Source organism: Lipomyces tetrasporus, assembly GCF_029532465.1.
Source record: "Lipomyces tetrasporus strain NRRL Y-64009 chromosome Unknown POJ06scaffold_4, whole genome shotgun sequence".
NCBI classification, from domain to species: Eukaryota; Fungi; Ascomycota; class Lipomycetes; order Lipomycetales; family Lipomycetaceae; genus Lipomyces; species Lipomyces tetrasporus.
In genome coordinates, this window is record NW_026611599.1 from 429,983 (window position 1) to 452,162 (window position 22,180).

Genomic DNA, 22,180 nt, shown 5'->3' on the forward strand with positions numbered 1-22,180 from the left:
GTCAAAGTGTAAAACCCCTTCGCTCAGCAAAGAAAATTCGTGATTTTGACAGCTTGGTTAGCTAAGGATCTCGAGGGCAAAATGATTACAAATTCGCGTCCACTTTATGCATGTTCAGATGTCGATCGCTCTGCATGTCATCTCTATCTACTCTGATAACCGGGATACAGTGGTTGTCGCAGAGCGCTTCGTCAATTTGCCAATCCCCACTGAACAAAGAGAATGATTTGGGGTCATGTTTGGATATTGTATCATGGAAACTGCTAAAGAATATTCTAATTGTTGGATTTCTATCTTTTGGGGAGATTCCTCCCTTTTATGCAATTACGAGGCTCTACTCTCTATCTGAGAAAATATAATAGTCAGCCACCAGCGCACCGGAAGTAGTCTTACATTATGGAGAGACCGACTGAGATGGTGCACTAACAAGAATACGAGGAGAGATCTACCACACGCGCTCTCAGCTCCCTACCACTGTTCTCTACTCCGCGCCTTTGTCCAGCTTGTCTGGGTGTATTCAAGCCCGTTAGGTGGTTCCTGGAGCTTCACAACAAAGGATAATGTAACAGTGGCGTCGAACATAAATTCATTCTCTGTGCAGATCATGTCGGCATCTCCAATTGCAATCCTTTCCATGTGACGTTTTGTTTGGGACCCACTCCACAGTTTCCACGCTACTGGCGCGCAGAAAGTAGATAAAAAATAATAAGGAACTCGAGTTGCCATACCACCCATTGGATCGCCATCTTGCCGTCTCGCTGTAAGCCTCGCCATGTTTCAATCATGTCATCTTTCCATCCACAAGCAACTCGCTGCAAATACAATCGCTCCCTGTGCTCACTGGAATTTGGATCCCACGGAATAAGGACGACTTTGGACTTTTCTGATCTCTCCATTGTCGCTCCCGAATATCTTTGAGTCGACATCCTAACATATCTCGACGGGTGAGTAGAAGATCAGTCCGAAAAGAGGATATATAACTTCCACGCCAAAGCGCCTCAGTCCAAGCTTGGACCACTACTCCTGGAAATAATTCAATAGATACCCCTTGTATTAGACGGCACCAGACCCAACGTTTTGACAACGGCAGTAGATACCAGCTTACTCGGTCGCTAAGTGACTAATCTTTATAATAACTTAATGTGCGGCTGACAACCACTGAAACCAGTAGCCCGCATTTTCGGATATCATAACCCGATGTCATCCCAAATTTGGCCCACTTCGGATGGATGGGTCATGGTTATTTGTTAGAATCATCAAACTCAAATAGCATGGTACACATGAAGTCGAAGGCAGTAACAACGAGCGATCCCGAAACAGGCACAGTCCGCGTCAAAATCTTTGCTCAGGTTATCAATGTTTCGTCATCGTTCACTTAATATTTCTGTGTATATACGTTGAATTGTAGACGGTTCTCATACACATGCATCACATTGACTCGCTCGGCCTCTTTTAACTCTTGCCATGGTAGCATAAACTGTATGGTAACATAATCGCAAATTGTCGAGCATATGATCAGGGAGTATGAGTAATTCAATGGCTTGACATGACTATGCAATTGCCGACTTGACGGCAACAAGAACAAAATACGCTAGTTCCGAAGAGGAATGGTTGGTTACTCTCCATTAATCTCTTTTATTCGATTACCCAGATAAATCAATGGGAGACGATTAGACGAAGCGCGTTGGGTGAAAGTCAAACGATTGGACAACTTCAGCCAGACGGAGGTCAAAATTGGCATTAAGATTTAACTATTGAGCAAACTTATTAGCCACAAATAACAAGGGGGTAGGGGTTTGTTTCAATTAAATTTGCGGCGTAAAAATACGTTGCGAAACATGTATATATGCTTATCGGCATACTACAATACTAGGTGCTGTCCAGGCACCGGGAGGCACAGATCATTTCCCTCCTCAGGGCCAGATCGCACTATATGAGGTAGGATTCTAGTTATCCCGGCATATTTATATTGGGAAGTACGATTTGTTAACCGGACAGGTTATAGTCCTATTCATTGTATGGACTCTCAGGGCTCAATTCAAGTCAGCTGCCGGCAGACGCGGTTCGACATTAAGCAAGATGCGGCGATCAAAGACATCGACATCAATGGTCTAAATATTTCCATTGTACCGATTGCATCACATAGCGATTCTACTGTGTCTTCAAAGTCAAAGCTCGTTAAATCTTCAAAGACTGCCGCAATTGAGATCGTCGTCCAGGCTGAATTGAAGCTCAAGCGCGGGCATCGATATGGACTCATCGGCCGCAATGGAACGGGAAAATCAACATTATTACGGGCAATATCCGACAGGCTTATTCCTGGGATGCCGGAGAGTTTGAAGATCGCATTTCTAGACCAGACGATCAATCAAACCGATATTATTAACAATGGCTCCAGCAGCACCACAGTCCTGCAATACGTTCTCGAGAGTGACAAGTATCGCAACGAGTTATTATCGCAGCATGACTTGCTTTCTCATGCGCTAAATGACACGACAGATGCTCTATCTGTCGTTCGGGCAATGCGTCACATTCGACATAATCGTGTACTGAATGAGTTTAGCTATGCGGAGAAGATGGCAAGGCTTCGCAGCGGTGCGCGTGGACTGCAAGCCCGGAAGGAGCTTGTCGCGATGGAAAAGAAAGTGTCCGAGTCGTCAGCCTTGTTGTTGGAAGATCCAAGCCCATCCATGGTGCAGCAAGAGTCTCAAGAAGCAGTTGAACTTCTGTCAATCTTGCAGTCCGAGCTCGAAATGATGCGGGTTACTGATCTTGAAGCCAAAGCTCGTATGGTACTGTCTGGCCTGGGTTTCAACTCAGAGCGGATACAGTCAGCAGTTCACGCATTATCCGGTGGTTGGCGGATGCGCCTTCTTCTGGCCGCGGCGCTTGCCAAGGCGTCTGACATTCTAATTCTCGATGAGCCTACGAACTACTTAGACTTGTTAGGGATTATTTGGTTACAGAAGTACTTTGATTCGATCAGTTCAGATACGACAATTGTTGTTGTTTCTCATGATCGTTCGTTCCTGAATGCAGTCTGCGAGGAGACAATTATTCTCAGCGACAAGTCTCTAAAGTATTTTCGTGGAACACTTGACGAATATGATGAAGACTTTCGTTCAAGACGGCTATACCTGCAACGCATGAAGGAGGCGCAGGATAAGCAGATCGAGCACATGCAGAAGACTATTCAAAATAACGTTAAAATGGGTAAAAAAACCGGGGATGACAACAAGCTGCGACAAGCTAAGTCACGGCAGAAGAAATTGGATGACCGGATGGGTATGCAAGTGAATGCGAAAGGTGGACGATTTAAGGTGAATCGAGATATGCCTGGTTGGCACGATAGTAGTCGTGCACAGATTGAGGTCCCGGAAGAGGAAAGGGAGATGCATATGAAATTTCCGCCTGCAACTGAACTACGGTTTCCGGGGCCGTTGGTGTCAATGGAGAACGTCAGTTTTCGGTATTCTCGGGGAGGCGAAGATGTCCTGCACGATATTAATCTCGTTGTTCATCTTGGTGATCGTGTAGGAATTGTGGGTCTCAACGGTTGTGGCAAGTCAACACTGCTGAAATTGATTACTGGCATGACTACGTCTACAAAGGGCTCGATTACGAAGCATCCCAGATTGAAGATGGGGTACTATTCTCAGCATTCAGTTGAGTCGCTACAAGAGCTGGGAAGATTAGACATGACCTGTACAGCATTGTCCTTGTTGCTTGAGAAATCAGGCGGTTCGCTTTCGGAGCAAGAATGCCGGGGACTTCTTGGGATGCTTGGTGTAGTGGGAAATACGGCGTCCGCTGTTCCGATTGCGAAGTTATCAGGTGGCCAATTAGTCCGAGTTGCATTTGCATTGGTATTATGGGAACGGCCGCACTTGATGGTACTCGATGAAGTTACGACGCATTTGGATTTTTATACAGTCACTGCTCTCAGCGACGCCCTAGCGACATACCATGGGGCTCTGATTGTAGTATCGCATGATCGGTATTTGATCAGACGAGTGATAGAGGGAGAGGTCAGCGGTGATGTCGAAGAGGATGAGGATGATCATGACGACCTGACCGTTCTAGCAAGGAAGTATACGGTTCATAGATTGGTTAATGGCACGCTCAAGGTACTAAAAGATGGCATGGGTCAGTTCGAGAAGGCAATGGAGAGGAAATGTGCGAGTTTGACTGTGTAAGTAAAATTTGCACTACTGTACATAGCCAATTGACAATAATTGTATATAAATTAAAAAATGCCAGCAAAAATATGGTTTTCTCTACAGTGATGAGTACTGACTTCATGCACAGCATCACTGACATGACCGAAAGACGGTTAGATGAGTTCTTCTTGCTGTTATCGTAGCTATAAGAAATCGCGGTTGGCAGCCGGCCTCCTGGCTGTGCTGCGACGAATAAATACTGGTAATTGCCATGTGTATAAGTTTATGTCCATGTGAAGCGCCATCGTTGAGTGACAATCGTTATTTGGGCAACAGGACCGGTCTCTGCGTCCCCTATCTGGTAGAAAGGTTGCTTCATGGTTTGTCGCTGTCCTACTGAAACTGGTGATGGCCTATATTGCTCCAATGTTTGAGCACCATCAATGATGGAAGGTCAACTATCAAACTCGGCTCATTCGCACATTACGTATCGATGTGCTAATTCTGATGTTGCTCATATGTGCTCATGACGCCATACCTCCAGGAGTAGGAATTGTGGCTCAAAAGGTAAACTAATTTACCAGTTACTCACCATCCAGTCGAATGGCGCACTATATGACTGCGTACATGATTAGATATAATAATGAGCCAGGCGCCATTAGAGCGATGATTATAGCAAGATATGCAGCAGCAGAAGAACGGTATGCCAACTGTCATCTGAAATATTGGATTACAGTCACTCATTTGATCACGGACTACCTTTGAGCGAAAACCTTGAGTAGACGTCGCGTGTTTGTATAGCATTGTGGGTGCCTCGCTCGATGTGATCATTAACGCGATATCGGATGAGTTAACCATGATCGATAAACCCAGACAAATCTAAAAGCACCATTGACACGGGAGATTCCTTCTGAGTTCTGACAACCGGACTTTATGAAGTCCAAGTTTTGATATCGTAATTGCAACTCGCTCGCTCGGGCTGCCTAAATCCAGGAGCCACCAGGCCATATCGCGTCGGAATGCCAAACCCACACCCTGGCGCCGGGGCGACCCGGCAGGGCGGGTGGGTTCGGAAAAATGTGAATCCGAAACATATTTCCGTGGGCCGCTCGCTACGTCACGGCGGATAGTGATGAAGCAGGTTTCAGGCTGAATTCGTAGCATGATGTCCCGTCAATTAATTAAGTTAATAAGTTATTTGTTTCTATGTCGTTGAACGACACGAGTTGAGCGATTGTAACCGCAAGCTGTTGGCACCACCGGATTAAACTTTCGACGAACGGCAGAAGTCTAATCTGGTGCTTCCTAGGAGACTGTCCAGTTTAACGAGCCACAACCATCAACTTATGATAAAAACTCAGCAGATGGTTGCTCAGGTGCGGAGTACCGGGGCCCCGGAATCGGCCCAGTTGGCCATGAGCTGTCTGTGTTGATGCTATTGAGAACCCAGTTCGTGTAGGGTTCCGGAAAACTCGTAGGTGCAGCCGAGCGGCCGGCCCGTGGAAAGAGGCGCTAAGCGAAATATGGAAGCGTCTATGCTGCATGCGGACTGGCATCAGCAGCAAAGGACTGCTCGCCCCGGGCATTGAGATTTTGAGAGATTTGAGGGACGGATAGAAGCTTGCTGGGTTGCATCGCTGTAGGCTTGTTTCATAGCGAGAAACTGGCAGTCTGCTGCCCGCGCAGACTCAGATATACCAACAGCCGCTCCACGTGATCTGATTGGTGGAACTCCATGGCGGGCTCGCCGCAAGTGGGCCCGGTTCCAGGGCGTCGAACGCTTCACGCGAGCTACGAAGTCGTCGGCCGTGTTGAGAGCGGCGACGTCACTGTGCCTACGGGCGCTGCAAATTCTCGCGTTTCCAGCAGTCGCCGAGCTTTTCTCGCAACAGGTGAGTTTTCAATTGGGCCGCGCGTCAATTAATCGTGTTGTACGGCTTGGCTTGATGCTGTGGCTGCTACTTTCTGCTACTGACAGACTGAGCAGGGGCGATCGTGGCCATAGCCGTTGCGGTCGCACTCCAAGCACACATCCCTTACGCCCTAACCCTACATCGAGAGCTCTCTACCTCCGCTTCTCTGTCGTCGTCTCTCACGGCAACCCTGTCGGTCTTCTCACCACTCTTCGCCAGACTGCTCAGACTCAATCAAGCTCCACTCGCTCACGCCAATTTCACCAACATGACCACGTCTTCGCTTCTGGAGGAGGCTGCCTCCATCTCAAAGCAGTTCGATGTCTCCAAGGACCGGCTCATCGCAATCTCGAACGAGTTCATTCGGCTCACTGGTCAGGACGTCCTAGCCTGCATTTTCGTCTTAGTAAAACATCTGCTAACTGTCTCTCGCAGACCTCGGTCTGAAGTCGGATGGTATGCCCATGGCCATGATTCCCAGCTTTGGTATGCTGTCTCTTTCTGGTTGGCTGTGTATTCTGTTCTAATGAAGCAAGTCACTGGTGTGCCCAATGGCACTGAGAAAGGCACTTTCCTCGCCGTTGATCTGGGCGGCACAAACTTTCGTGTCTGCTCAATACACCTCAACGGTGACGGAACCTTCGATCTGCTCCAGACAAAGAGCGTCATCCCTCGAAGCCTCATGGTCGGGACATCGAAAGAGCTCTTCTCCTTCCTTGCCAAAAAAGTCGACGAGTTCATCAAGACACATCTCGACGAGAAATTCAATGAAGAGGGCGGTCACGCCGCCAACGAACACATCTACAAACTTGGATTTACCTTCTCATTTCCCGTCAACCAGACAGCCATCAACAGTGGCACCCTCATTCGGTGGACAAAAGGCTTCGACGTCGCTGATGCCGTCGGCAAGGATGTCTGCCAGCTTCTCCAAGACGAACTCAATCTCCTCAAACTCCCCGTCCACGTCGCTGCGCTGGTGAATGATACGGTTGGCACCCTCATGTCTCGGTCATACTCCTCTCCTGGGGAGGCTGCCACTCTGGTTGGTGTCATTCTGGGCACTGGCACAAATGGCGCCTATGCCGAGTCTCTGGCGGCTGTGGAAAAACTCGACAAGTCCGCGTCCGCTCTGGCTGACAAGTCCATTATGGTAATCAACACCGAGTGGGGCTCCTTCGACAACAACATGAAGGTCCTGCCGACCACCACCTGGGATGATGCCGTTGACCTCGAGACGCCTAATCCAGGCTACCAGATGTTCGAGAAGAGAGTGTCCGGTATGTTCCTCGGCGAGATCCTCCGCCGTATCCTCCTCGAACTGTATGAGAAGGGCCATATGTTTTCCAAGGCCTCCACTCCCCTTACTACGGCATGGTCCCTCGACACTTCCATTCTCTCCCGTGTCGAAGCTGATACCACCCCCGATCTCGTCGCCGTGAAGTCCATTGTCGAAACAGATCTCGGCCTGCCAACCACTCTTATTGAGCGCCAGGCCATCAAGGTTATAGTTGAGGGTGTTGGCAAGAGGTCCGCTCTCCTCGCGGGAGCCGTTATCGGTGGAATTCTCGTGCACACCAAGGCCTGCCAGTCCAATCCAGTCGTTGACATCGGCGTCGATGGCTCAGTGTTTGAGTTTTACCCTGGCTATGAGGACTTAATGCGCGAGGCCTTGAAAGACGTTCTTGGCGAGAATGAGAAGAAGGTCCGTATCGGCATCGCCAAGGACGGCAGTGGCGTCGGCGCCGCATTGTGCGCTCTCGTCGCCTAAGTCAGTATCTCTCCGTGGCATCATCTGGTAGCTTGCAGGCGGACTATCAATCTAGGATCCTTGGATGGGATCTCCTAAAACAGATATTAAGAAATTATGTATTGGTACTTATGTAGCGTTTGGGATGGGTTACACACGGGTTGCGGATTTCTTATTTTGAAAATATTTGTTATTGTATGTATCACTTTGCGTGTTGTGCTCTGGTCGGTATCATCATATTTGTATTGTATTGAATTTTCATCATCGCACATATTGCTTATTGCTATTTTGGCGAATTGTATATCTTTCTGCCTTTATCGTATATGCTGTGTTGAATCGTGCATGTGTCGTAGCTGCTGTAATTGAGAACAGCGAATTATTTCAAATCATATAATTTCCCGACAGGGTGTCGTGCAGTAAGATTCCGTGCCTAACTCGCCCTAACCCCATGGGGCCAATAAACCTTAGCGAATGAGGAGATAGGGCAGCAGTCTTGTGTTAGATTGCGCACTGCGGGTCTGATCGAGAACTGCCCAATGATCTAATTCCATAAATTCGCTACGATCACACATAATCAAACGTCTGCCCCCGTTCCGCAATCCAGAAATCTTTGACAACCGTCTCCGTCGGCGGACGACCCCTCAACCTGGCGACCTTCTCCACAAAAATGCGCCTCGCTCTCGCTTTGTGTGGCGGGCAACTTTCAATTTGAAGTGACGCTGTTAGCCATTGTTGTGCACGGCCACTATTGGTCCTGAAGAACGCCTTGATGAGTTTGGCGTATTCAGGTACAAGACTGCGTGCTGCCGCGCCGGATATCGCGGAGCCGACGGCGGACATTAAGGGTGGGCCGGTAATGTCAATGACTTGTCTTACTGCGTCGTCGAGGCCAGGAGATTGACTATCCGGCGACAAGTTCAATAGATCGTACCAGAACTTGACCGCGGATTTGACGACGAGAGGTTCTTTCGCTGTCACCATCGTGACAGCAAATTGCAAAATTAAAGGCTGGAAATAAAGACTCGCAAAGATGACGTCGAGGTATCGTGGGAGGTAACTGCCGAGCACGTCCAGCATGCCTTGGTCCACGTCCGGATCGGAATTTTCGGTAGTGGCGTTGTTGGGCACAAGGGCACCGGTGTATAGCACCTCGAGAAGCTGTACGCACGAATCGCGGATATCAAGTGTTTGGGAGCTCGAATACGACGCCACTAACCTCGCCGCGAGTGCAAACACGGGCTGCAAAGTGCCTAGCCTCCCAACACTCACGATTTCATCTCGGATGTATCCCACAATCACAGCCGGGGCCCATGTAAACGGGCCCGGCGAAGATTCGCATAAACCAGCTTTCAATACTCCAGTTGCGTTTTGTCTGATAGTGATATCGCCGGCGAATGAGGGTATGCGACTTATCGCGATGACTATTGTGAGAATCTTGTCCTTGACAATGCGGCCTGATGCCCCATTTGTGTTCCAGTGATTGTCTCGGGTGGACAAATTGTTTGTGTCGTCGAAGTCTTCGACTTCGCGGCACGCCTTGCCGACCATCGCAAGCGATTTCAGCACTGACGCAGCAATATCCCGAGCTTCGGACTCGCCAGCAGGGTCATTCGCGACCCTTGCAGCGTCCTCCGCATATGCGGCTAGGATGCTAACCAAATCGCCCAGGTAGGTAGTGCGCTGTTGCAGGTCATCAACGCCCTGCTGTAAGACCTGTGCGATAGCCCCGGCAATGCGCTCCTTCGCGAGTCCATCAATCGCACCACCATGCTCGAGCATGTCTCGGTAAATATTCAGAAACCCGGGTACATCATCCGTCAATGCCGCCGCGCATTCAGAGCACAATTGTAAAATCGAACGCGACGCATGGAGCGCAAGCGAAGGGCTCGCGAGACATTTAAACAGGTACGGCACGACTGACGGGATATATTTCCTGCCTGATTCAGATTGAAAGTATGGTATAGCCGACGCGATTAACGAGAGCGAAGTCTGTCGGGCACGCAAAAGCGGAGACGAAGGGAGGAGCGAGAATAAGTTGGAATCAAGTAGCATTTTGAAAACCTCGAATTCAGGTGGGTCGGTCGTCAGCGATTGAGTGATCGCGTTGAGCGCATAGAGCGATGCCTCGACGCCCGGCCAGTCGATCGGCGACACGGATATCGATCGGACCACGAATTCGACTAGGACTGAGTACAGTCGAATTTGCACGAGTTGATATGAGCTCTCGATCAAATCTGCGACATCTTTGCGAAATGCGAAAAACCCGTCCCGAGTGTCTTGTGTCCATCGCACTGCGGTACTGCTGTCTGGCACTCGCAGTTTAGTCCAGAGTGACTCGATCACTTCCATCATGATACACTGGGCATCGGCTAGCTGCGTGTCGTTCGCGTCTTCCAGCAATGTTCCGTCATCATCGAATAAGATCGATTCGACGAACAAATCCCAAAACTCAAGCGTTCGCCTACTCACGTTTTCGTCCTCAATTGGGTAACCCGGGACCTTCAGCAGACTCAATATAAGCTCGATTAACCGTCGGGTTTCTGGTCGTCTAAGATTCGCTGCAATATCTTTGGCCACTAATTCGCCAAAGAATATAAAGGTGTTTAAAAATGCTTCGGTGATATCCTCGTCGTCGGCTTCGTTTTTTGACACAATTTTCTCGACTTTAGAAGCCGCGTATGGGCCGGAGAAGAGATTGAGCAGAATTTTCATAGATTGTGGTGTTAGTAACTTATCCGCCCACTCCATAAAATCAATTAACACGTCGGTGACAGTGGTGTATACCGTAGTGTCGGACTCAATTTGCAAGAATTCCGTAACCGGTGGAACGAGTTCAGCGAGAGTGGACACGACAGGCGCATTGGCATCGGCCGAGACGCATGAAAGAGTCCAGGAATGGAACGACTTTAGCACAGAAACCAGAATTGGATGGAACGAGTCTGCCGACGTTATAGTCGATGGAGTATTTGTTATTATCGGCTTGATAACTGCGAGTGCGTGTGCCGTACTATCGAGAAGGAGTTCATACAGTGGTGGCCTGTGTGTACATTAACAAACGAGAGCTAAGAATAATAGGTCAGCTTACGCACCGACTATGCCGTGGAACATCTGCCCGAGATATTTCTTCTGCAAATGTTGTACAGAAGAGCAATATGATTATAAGATCATGAGCACTCAAACTCTGCACCACGCGTTGAAATGCATCGTCATTTAGTGGTTCTTTAGTGCCAATTGTGGGAGTATTTATTGCAATAGAAACTACGACATCATGAACTGGATACGGCCATATCGAGTAGACCGATTCAGGAAATTTGATTAATGCAAGTATTATTGCCCCAGCCAGTTTCTGGGTGATAAAGCGGGGCCCATGGCTATGTGCAAGGAACCATTTAAGAAGCTGTAGAAGCAATTGCGAAAGAGACTCTATTGGTATGGATTGCCTAGCCATGTTAGCATATATCCCATGGTTCCTCTTTATCGCTGTCGATTACCAATCGTTATTTAACTTCACCGTGTAAGTTAGAGCACCAAAGAACCGAACGTTCGGGTCGGCACTTGATAGCATCAAATTCGCGAGGTTCCATCCTTCCGATGACTTTTGAAGGGCTTGAAGTTCCTGTTGAGTTCTACAAATTATTAGACGCTGTTTGTTGGAAGATTCGCAACAGCCTACTGACTCGTATAACGCCTGCGGATGTCCGGGTTGATATAACTGCCGGATTTTCTGGTATAGATAGTTAGCGACGTCACTGTATAGAACGAATTAGTGAATCTGATGCACCTTCTCGACTAAAGAATACTCATCCTGGCTGATCATGCTGCTTTGAGTAGGAATATATCCTATCGAGCTAGATTTGCCTCAACCAAACAAATGTTGTACAATACGCCAGACACAACGAGATACTGGCTAATGCCAATCATAACACTGCTATCATAAGTCGATTATCTGTTAGTTCAGAATGACGTCAATTCTTACTGGAGGTTCTTAGAGCTTTCGATGGTGCCTTTGATGACTCGCTAAGTGCTTGACATCTGGTCCCAATACACTATTGTGGGCGAATTCCCAGCGCTGAGGCTTATGCTGTGGCAGTGTAAGCTCTTCTTCGCACGGCCACATCCGCCTTCGCATCGCTGGCGCCGTCCTGCATCAAACACCGTGAACAACTCTCATCGCGACGACGTCGTTCACACTATATCGATATCCGCGAGACGATAAGAAGATACATAGCTGTGCTTCAACTGCCCAATAGCCTGCGCCATGAGCCGCCGATACAATCCTCTAATCTAGTGTACGAACTGGAGTTTCGCTCACAATGGACTCGAGCTCCGAGTTCGCGGCAGTGCCGCTCCGTGCGTCCGGCGGGTTTAGCTGGGTCTTTCTCGTCGAGCTCCTCGGGTCAGGAATTGCCACGATCTTCGTGCTGTTCTACTTTAATCGCGTAATCGCGACGATCTTGTCGCTGTCGCTACGCTGGTATACGTGGCACCGCTACCGCGTATATATAGACGTCCGCTCAATACAAGTTTCGTTTTTAGCCGGACGTGTTTTTTTTAAGGATGTACGGTACATAGGAACTAATGAGTCGATTTTTGTGGTACAGGGACATTTCACGTGGCGGTATTGGTTGAACCGGACACGTAAATCGGAGCTGAAAGTTTCCGAGAAAATGTATGACAAGAATAGCGGGCTACCGGCGCGGTTTGTGTTGTATATGGAAGGCGTGGAATGGTTTGTGTATAACCGCACGCCGGCGTATGCTGCGGCCCTGCACGAGTTTGGAGCCGCGAATGGACGCGCAGATAGTGGGTCGGACAAAAATGGTGCCGATGTGAATAGTTCCGACTTGAATCAGAGCAAACCAGAGTCCGATTCTAGCGAATCATCATTTGCAGCGCAGGATGCGTCATCTGGTGAGAATAAGACGCATCGGGATGCGTCATATGCAACTTTTAACAGCGAAGAGAAGGCATCCACGATTCTTAAGTTCTTTCCAATAGAAATTAAATGCGACAAGGGCGCTATGGTCGTTGGAAATGTCAGAACTCCGAATATAATGATCTATCACTTTGCATCTGCCGCTGGATCGGTTGGTGCTGCTCGCTCGCGATCGGAATTGGACCAGTATAAGATGGTGTATGATTTCAACTTCAATAGTCCTAGTATCCAAATCCGAGCAAATATGGACTACAAGGAGCCTGACGCGAACACTAATTCCTACGGAAATAGCAGCGAGAAGCAGGAGACTAAGCAAATTGACTTGAACATGACGTACAAAACTAGCAAATGGCGAAGTTTCATGGACTTATTTGCCTTTTTACATGGCCGGTTTCCAACTAGCAGCCATAGTCGTCCAGGGCAAGATGATGCGTATAGTGGACAATGGCATGGACTTTCCCGATATCTCGATGACGAGGAAATGGACCCGGTGGCCGATACCGAACAAATTGAAGAATATGCCAAATGTACTTCTGTTCTCGATGCTGACGAGGCTCGCTTCACATTGTATTACGATGTTGCAGGCAAAGTTCCATTGGAAGCATCTATGCATGTTGACAGGTTAGAAGGCGTGGACATCGGAAATGGTGGTCAACCACCTAAGTGGGGTATTGATCTTTACCTTCGCGCGGCGACTATTCAGTATGGCCCATGGGCTGACCGACAGCGCGTCGTTTTGCAGTCAATGTTCTTCCCTGCAGCGAAAGTAAATAGCAAGCCTCGTGAGAAGCTACAGCCTGGAGAGGATCGAATAGCCACGGAGTTCAAGATCTACGTTGAGATGGACGATTCTACTATACTCCGTATACCCATTCGCGAACCCAGTCGTGACGTTGAGTTCAAGAGACGGAAGGAAGAGGTCGGATCCACTAACCTGATTCGGTCGTTTGGTTGGATTGAGCTCAAAATGTCACAGCTGTCGACAATGACGTACACGTCGGCGCTTGTCCCATCTAAAAGTGGTTGGTTGAACTGGATGACCGCGGACCTGAACAGCCTCGAAATGAGATCAAGCATTAACCATGATATCTTGTGGTCCGCGAAGTCGCATAAGGCACGATTATGACGTTGTATACAACATTTGGATACGGCTAACAAGGCAATAGATGAGTGGAGATCTCACATGCCCACTCCAATGGAACGGCCTCCAGACTTGGGTATTCAATAATGATGCTTCAAGTGCGCAAGCGTATCTTCTTCGCGAGCACGTTACAATATTCACGGATATGATATCGGATTTTTCATCAGGACCTGAAACGCCATATTCTTCATTTATCCCTCAGAAATTCCTAATAAACCTCTCCTTATCAGACTTCGCGTTGTACTTGAATGTCAATGACTCGAACATTATCAGCAATCCTGCAGACTTTGACGATAATATCTTCTTAGCCTTCAGTGGTCCGAAATTGGATGCGAATATTGTGGTGCCATTGGAACAGATTAGTCCGATTGTCAATGAAGTTCCGTTCCACCTGAATGTGAGTAGTAATACATCTCGAATTCGAATATGTATGGCAGTGGAACTGATTTGTGAATAGGCTGAAGTGGTTGATTTTGTTCTCCACGCTCCACCATGGAATACGCAAGCGAGCTTTCTGGCATCGAAGAATCTCGGCAAAGTTAAGGATTTTGAACTTGTCGGTTCATACACATATACAGAATCTCCTCGCTCTTTGCCTATTGATACATTAACTATAAATCTTTCTACAGGTTCAATTGCGGTGATTGCGTATGGCTTTTTGATACGTTATTTGATCAAAGTCCGTGAAAACTATTTTGGCGATAATGTTCATTTCAAGACCCTTGACGAATTCACGCGAAGCGTTACAGCAGCGGATTACTTACAACACGGGATTAAAACATATCATTATGATTCCTCCGAAAGTGTATTAGGTGGTGTATCAAATACCAGCAGGAGTCACGGAGAGAAAGAGCCGCCTTCAGGTGCGGATATTCAGGGTACTGTCAATGCTACGGATGTCTTGGTTTCATTTAGGACAAACTGCGGCACTCTAATATTGCCGACAAATATATATTCGGGGAAGTCGCATTTGAGACTGGACATGGATTTGTTCGAAGTGGACTTAAGATTCACAAACTATTACATGGGTACGCCCGCCACGTGTTTCTGGTTGAGGGTAGTCTCGTCTGACCTTCGCTAGATCTCCAAATGAATATAAGTCCAATTCAGGGCATTATGTTGGATATGCCTGACGATCGAATTTTGATGGTCGAGAGGCATGAAGTCGCTAAGGCTAAGCCAGAAATGTTCATTGACGGTAAGTCACGACGTCGGTCTCGTGATTCCTCTTATCTGACAAGTTGTTGGCAGGCATTAACGTGTTCGGCCACCGTATGTTCGGATTGCCACCTTCTGAGCCAACGTACATTTGCAATTGGGACTTTGACCTAGGAATAGTGTTCACTGAAGGAGCGCCGAAGCTGTACGAAGGCATCGCCAATGCCTTTTCGGTGTTTTGTTTTACTTTTTCAGATAAGGAAAATGCTCTGATAGTTCCGGAACCACCTCTATACGACGCAACGTTATTGCGTATGAATATGCCATCACTTCGGATGTTGATTCATAACGAGAAGTCGACGTTGGAGCTGATTACTGAGGATATTTCAGTGAGTCTCAATGATCTCGGCACGCAAACTTACAATTCTCGAGTTGCAGTGAAGGTACCGGTCGTAAGTTTTCTTTGTCGTGAAAAATTGCAAGATGTCGAGGCCAGTCGAGTGCTCGCATATTTCACCACGTCACTTTATATCACGAACTTCGACCGAAAAAAGAACGGTAAGGAGCGTTTGAGGTTGCAGCAAGAGCATATACGTAAACATGACCATCTATTCAATCGCGTTCCTTTTTTCCTGATGCCAGAGCTGGAGGACCAGACAACCGTGGAGTTAGACGAGAGAGAATTGGCGAAGATTCCGGTTACGTTACCCTTGCCGCCAATGCCACCGCCACTTATGCTCGACAGGTCGGTTTCGTTGGAGTGGAATGAAAGGAAGGGGAAAGGGGCGCAGTCTATTTCGAGTTCCGGAGGAGAGTCGTTGTCGTAAGTGGGTCTCAATTTGCTGTCATTTGTCGCGACTAAACATGCACATAGCTCAGTTATCCATCATGACCTGAGTAAGCTTATGGATAGAGAGTCCTCCAATGAAAGAACTTACCTATGTATAGTACATTTGTTTAGTTTTAAGTCCAAAGGGTCAGCTGACATGATTAGATGCGTACAATGCTACATGCAAAAATGCTGAGGCTGAGCAGGAGATAAAATTTGCCAGCACATTTATGCCGCCTTATTCATGTGTAACTGCGTTTAGGGTATGTATCTTATAACTGGCCACTCACTAAATCGTGGTTGAGCTTGATAGGTTGCTCACATATCTCTAGGATCTGGAATGTATAAAGAATGGATATGAGAGAGAGATCTATGAACTGGATGAGAGCATGATTCAAAGCGATCTCACAAGTATTCTACCTTTGGACAGCACCAACACCGGATACGATAGCTACGTGGTTGAGTTCAGAGGAGGAATAGATGGTTTCTTATCGCCGTCAGGAACTGAGGCCATTGTCGATGTTCTCGATTCTTTTAGTCAACAGGTAAATTCCCCTCGGATTAGTACTATGTTGTGGGGTAGGGCCGGTTCTGATCGCGCGTTATTAGGACGTGTCATCCATGCTTGACGGATTGCAGATCGATGTGATTGAACGATTGGAGAGTAATCTTATGGAAATTTCGCTCGTGACAAGCGCTCGGGTAGTCATTCCAGGTCTTCATATACGCTACGGCAAGATTGAGAATAGTCTAACAGATTGTGCTATGGTTCCTGACAAGATTTCCATGGGTGACCATATTGATCTTGAGGTTAAGGCCGTCACAGTGAGTCTACGGCTGTCGGACAAGAGTAAAGATGCAACCACTGAACAATCTATTCGCCGAAATCCAGTGCATCGAGTTTGCAGTATGTGCTTCAATCTCTTTCAGATGACACTGGGTCTCGCACATGTCGACGATGAAGTGGCAGGAAAGCAGAGTACAGCATTGGAGCTCCAGATCGAAAGAATTGAGGCCTGGAATCATGCGACAGAGAAGGCTTCTACTTCAATCAAGATCAGATCTGCCGGATTTATAGCACAAAATCAGGACGTGAGATGGATCGTTCACACTCTGATCGACATCGTAGAGCAGGTGCAACCGATTATCAAAAAGACTGCGGCTATTTCGGCTAGGAAAGAGAACCGGAAGAAAAATCTCGTGTATCTCATTGCAGTGGCAAGCAATGCCTATGAAATATCACATGATCCGGCCTTCCTTACTCGGCCCGCTTACGTTCTCAGGTCATCCAAGTCGCATATACGTGCCAATGACAGTTGGAAGCTCATGTCCCGGCTGCGTCACATATATCGAGAGCTGCCTGCCGAGATTTGCGCTGGACTCAAGAGGGATTTATCTGTCGACAGCATTTTACCACCAAATGATGCTAAAGATAAATCGATTCGTATTATGTCAGATTGGAGAAGCTGGGAAATGGTTGACATCGGTACTAGCTACATTTTCGCCCATGTCTTTGATGGCGAGCGAAGAATTGTGGAGCCAATTTGTTCAACAGTGGCGTTCTTCTTAGATGTCGAGACAATTACAATATATATTGCAAACGGTACAGAGCAAGAGGATTATCTGCAACTTTCTTACGTTACTTTTAGCATATCGTCGAAAACAGCGCCTATTCCAGATCTGCCAACTTCAATGTCAGCTACGTCGGTATTTTCAAGTCAGCAGCATCATGTGATACGGAAGAATCGTATCCGTACCAAGAATGTCGTTGACGTATCTGCAGGGTGCGAAGAAGTGCGGGCCATCACCAATTGGAGTTCCTTATCACTAATACAGGACGCCAAAAGTGTTCTGGATGGCCGCTTAGTCTCTGCGTCCGTGGAGACCGATGAACCAGCACCTCCAGCAAAGACAACAGCATTGATTAAGGAAACCAGTCTGCCTCAGCAGAAGATGGACGTTAAATGTCATTCTGTCATTGCTATAAAGTCGTTCATCTCAGTCTTCAATAGCAAACACTTCAGACTTCAGACCTCAGGTCACAATATACAAACGAGTATGGTTGGCTTTATCAGCAACAGTAACTACCCACATGCAGTTCCGTCGGCATTACCTTCATCAGTTTTGTTGCGATCTACCGCGTTCGAGCTGGATCTGCTCGGGCCTAATGCCACGGGTGAGCGGAGACTACTCACTCTAGGAGTACAGCGCTCAGATATTTGGATATCGGTGCCGACTTTGGATAATCCGTCCGATGTTCGGTCATACGTTCGCGTTAATGAGCTCTTATTTGAAATGATCGAGAACTCAATAGGTCTTGCCGTAATTTTGAGGGACATTGTCAATCACGAAGTCAAGCAATTGTCTCAGATGTTCCCTCCAAAGCCTGTGAATACAGCCGAGGCAGCGGAAATTGTCAGTCCTCTGGATAGTCAGCTGCCAGTGGCGTCGACTGATCTGGAGCCGGCCGATAAACTGGGAATAACTCTGGATCTTCGCAATTATCAAGTATTACTAAACGTATTACCGTCGCTGAAGTATATAATCCGTGGATCAGCGGTTCAGATTATATCGACCCCAATAATTAATCGCGTTCGATCAGTTGCATTTGAAGCCGGTGAGCAGGTCCATGAATTCAGGCAGCGGAAGAAATCTCGGGAGTCAATGATTACATCAACAAAGTTCCCGAAGGTGACTACTTTGATTCGGATAGAAGCTGTCGATAAGACTGCTAGGGCAGCGGATATACGCATAAATATGCACACTGTCAACTTAGATGCATCCTCGTTTCCGACGTTGGCTAGTGTACTGTCTGGCGATGTAACGAAAGGTGAATTAGTGCGAGCGCAAAATGAATGGATCACGGCAATTAAGTTGCTTGAGTCGCATAAATCCTACCAACGGCCATCGAAGGTCCCCGTCGCAAGCAACCTGAGACTTCGGGGTTCGCTCTATATAAAGGCAGTTGTAATCAAGGCTGAGTGCTTAGCATCACAGATTATTATGTCAATTGATGATATTAAGGTCGAAGGGAGGTCAGCAACGGATAGTTCGATTGACAGTCTGGTGTCTAGACTGTCAATATTTGGGAAGTTGCCAAAGATCTCAATCACTGTGATAAACGAGAAGTTTAAGAGTGGGCGCTTCCAGGTTTTAGACACGAATTTGATGTTATCATGCAAGACTGTGGAACACAAGAACGACGGAAAGCTGCTTCGGCATGCAATTGCTGTGAAGAATGATATATTTCGATTCCAGATATCGCCTTACAGTGCGACGTTGATTGTGGAGATTCTAAGTCAGTTCGAGGAGCGGTTGACGAACATTGAACTTCCAGAAGAACTTTTCCATCTTAGCAACAAGCTCAAAGATGCCAACTCACCGTTGCAGGCAGATAATCCGCCAGAGAAGCAGGCATGGGACGGAATATTTTTTAAATCACTTATACGAGTTCAGCTCCTGAATGGATCCTTTCACTGGATTTCTGACAACTTCGAAGAAGACGCTGTTGGAAACTTCCATATGACTTTCCAATCAGATAGTATTAGCCTGGCGTCAAAGGGAGAGGGCTTTATTAATATGGTCGTCGGCGGTTTCGCAGTGATCGTGAAGGAGGTTAATCCAACGCCACAACCTGCAAACTGCTCCAAACTATTGTCCGAGAGCTTGTCCGTGATACCAGAGATATCAGTCCGTGTGTCGCTCAAACACGATGCAAGTAATAGAGCGCTGGGTCTTGCGATCAGGAGCTCCGATGTTCACGTGCAGATCATCTCTTCGGTCGTCAAAGTGGCTTATGCTATTGCATCATCGGTATCAAAAACGGCAGATTCAGTTGCGCAGAAGATCGAAAACTATAAGCGTCGATCGGCCTCTCACAACGAGACGTTAGTGTCCAATGGTACTGCGGTTGAACCAACAATCCTCACGAAAGCTGGTCAGTGTTTCTTCAGCTCTGCCAATGTTAGCGCGGATTTTGCCGGTGCTACCATCGAACTCATTGGGAGCACTGACGAAAAATATACCGAGGAGCCATTACTGAGTCGTCGTGCGCAGACGTTCGGGCCGAAACCAGAAGCAGAACTTGGGAAGCAGAAACATGAGGAAACAGGGCCCGTAGCGACACTTCGAGTTCCTGGAGTTCATTTTTTGATGGATTACCTAGCTGCATCCCGTACGCAGTCACTCTGTGGCGAGATATTGATCGAGTCATCTGTCAACAAGCTGTACCCTCAGGTGATGCCTGTAGCTATAGAAATAGTTAAGTATCTACAGGATGCAATGCGAGAGCCAAAGGAAGCGCCTATTCCTGTGACTGAGGCCAAAGTCGATCTGCAGGAGGACGCAAATTCGCCTGTACAAGCATCCGAGGTGTTGGGCAATCTCGAATTGAACTTCGGGCTCCGGTTTGGGCGTCAGGAGTTTACCCTAAGTTGTGAGCCGATTGCGAAAGTTGCCGCAAATGCAGTTGTCGACGAGCTTTACTTGACACTGAATACGTTCCACAAAACATCATCTACTAGATCTCTCTCTTGTGCGATGCGGTTGCTAAACATGAGGGCATCTCTGCAGCATATTTACTCTCGAGAGTCAAGTGGTCAGATTGCTGTCGAGGAGTTGACCGTCGGTGCTTTGAGTAGTCAGAAATTGAGTCGCGACACTGGCTTGTCTTTTGTTGGAAAAGTCAACGAAGTTCTGCTGGATCTCAACATTAAGCAGAGCCACGATCTACTACTCTTTCAAGATATTTGGTCACGCGATCATAGTATTGCAACGTCACATCCCAAGAAGACCGCCGATCAGCGAGCCGAGTTATTGGTTCGGAGATATCATCGCGTTGCGTCCACCAATGCTTTCCCCTGGAATGTTGATTTTATGTTGACCAACTTGAAAGGACGGATCGACCTTGGTCAGTCGCTCGGGAAATTGGCACTTGGTCTAGACAAAGTGTGGTTAGCTTCGCGGAAATCGTCCGATTGGGACCAGAACTTAACATTTGGATTGTGCCACTTTTCTGCGGAGTCCAAGGGCCGACTCGGTGGTGAACTTACTTTCGATAATATTCGAGCACGCTCTGCTATTCGTTGGCAAGTGCTTGATGATGGTCGCATTGGTGTCCCATTAGTTCAAGTGTCCACGGGTATAGAGGCATTGAGTGCGAAGCTCTATTTTGACTATCGTTTGTTCTTAATTGCAACGGGCAGTGCTATTCATTTGACAATGTTCAACCAGAGAGGAACTACACCTGATATCTGCGACCGACTGGTTTGCATTGCGGACTGTAATGCCATTAAGGTCTATCTAACGGTGTTGGCACCATCCAACATGTTAGCCATTCTTAACGCAATTACTCGTCTGGATCAGGATAGGGCGGCTTCATATCAAGCAGTGTTGCGGGATTCGGAGAGGTTCAAGCTAACAGAGAACTTGAAGGAACCAGAAGTATCTCCTCCCAGGACTCGAGATGAAAAGCTTCAATCAATCGGACTTCGCACTGAACTGAACGTATCAATTAAGACCGTCATCGTGAACGTGTTCCCCAGTGCGTTGTCAGATTCAGAAGTACTCAAGGTGGAAGCTATGAATGCACACGCGAACTTCGGTATTGACGCGGAATCCGCGAAGATCAGAAGCCATCTTGAGTTGATGTTGGGCCAGTTCTTAGTTGCGTTGTCGACGACCAAACGCTTCCAGGAGGACCTGAATTTCGTGACTGTTGAAGAGTTTGTTCAACATACTGGTGACGCCAAAGGGGGCATCATTATTCGCGTTCCTGCAGTGAGCGTTTCGATGAAAACTTGGCAACCTATAGGGATGATGACGACCGTAGAGTTCATCTTCAGAAGTGTTTTCGAGGGGCGTGTTGACGTTGGATGGAATCTTGGCTCGATCAACTTTATTCGAGATATGTGGAATACTCACGTTCGATCGTTCCAAATGCGAAAGACAGCCGCCGTCGATGGCACAAAGTACGGGTCACATTTATTAGAAAGCGAGGAACTTGAGAAGAAGATCAAGGATGTTGAACTCAACAAGAGTTACACGTATATTCCTCTCGAGCCACCGCTCATTGCGACGCCACAGCTGAGAGATATGGGAGAGGCTACACCTCCGTTAGAGTGGATTGGATTAAATAGAGACAGGTTCCCTGGGTTGACTCACCAGGCGCTTATTATAGCGTTGCAGTCTATGTCTCGGAAAGTTGGTAAGCTGCCTTTCGCTACTTGATTATGTTAATATTGCGTGGTATTAATATAACAGAAATGGCGTACTCGAACGTACTTGGCAATGCTTAA

General features: G+C 47.5%; 4 protein-coding genes across 4 annotated transcripts; 3 read left to right on the top strand and 1 right to left on the bottom strand.

Moving 5' to 3' along the window:
• Positions 1-1,765: 1,765 nt before the first annotated feature.
• POJ06DRAFT_250139 (P-loop containing nucleoside triphosphate hydrolase protein) lies at positions 1,766-4,239 on the top strand. Its single transcript, XM_056187255.1, has one exon. It carries the CDS (start codon positions 2,019-2,021, stop codon positions 4,194-4,196), a length of 2,178 nt encoding a protein of 725 aa, XP_056044447.1. The 5' UTR covers positions 1,766-2,018; the 3' UTR covers positions 4,197-4,239.
• Positions 4,240-6,341: 2,102 nt separating this feature from the next.
• Positions 6,342-7,841, top strand: POJ06DRAFT_280958 (hexokinase-domain-containing protein; the record flags this gene model as incomplete). The annotated part of the gene is made up of 3 exons (XM_056189917.1): positions 6,342-6,447; positions 6,509-6,559; positions 6,610-7,841. 3 exons carry the CDS (start codon positions 6,342-6,344, stop codon positions 7,839-7,841), a joined length of 1,389 nt encoding a protein of 462 aa, XP_056044448.1.
• A 444-nt stretch (positions 7,842-8,285) lies between these two features.
• On the bottom strand, positions 8,286-11,488 carry POJ06DRAFT_86008 (armadillo-type protein). The gene is made up of 2 exons (XM_056191664.1): positions 10,910-11,488; positions 8,286-10,857 (listed from the first exon to the last, which is right to left on the bottom strand). Exons 1-2 carry the CDS (start codon positions 11,266-11,268, stop codon positions 8,385-8,387), a joined length of 2,832 nt encoding a protein of 943 aa, XP_056044449.1. The 5' UTR covers positions 11,269-11,488; the 3' UTR covers positions 8,286-8,384.
• Positions 11,489-12,133: 645 nt separating this feature from the next.
• On the top strand, positions 12,134-22,180 carry POJ06DRAFT_267168 (uncharacterized protein; the record flags this gene model as incomplete). The annotated part of the gene is made up of 10 exons (XM_056189214.1): positions 12,134-13,870; positions 13,923-14,294; positions 14,355-14,925; positions 14,979-15,095; positions 15,149-15,878; positions 15,930-15,997; positions 16,050-16,147; positions 16,217-16,429; positions 16,494-22,089; positions 22,146-22,180. The coding sequence occupies 10 exons, from the start codon at positions 12,134-12,136 to the stop codon at positions 22,178-22,180; spliced, it is 9,537 nt and encodes a 3,178-aa protein (XP_056044450.1).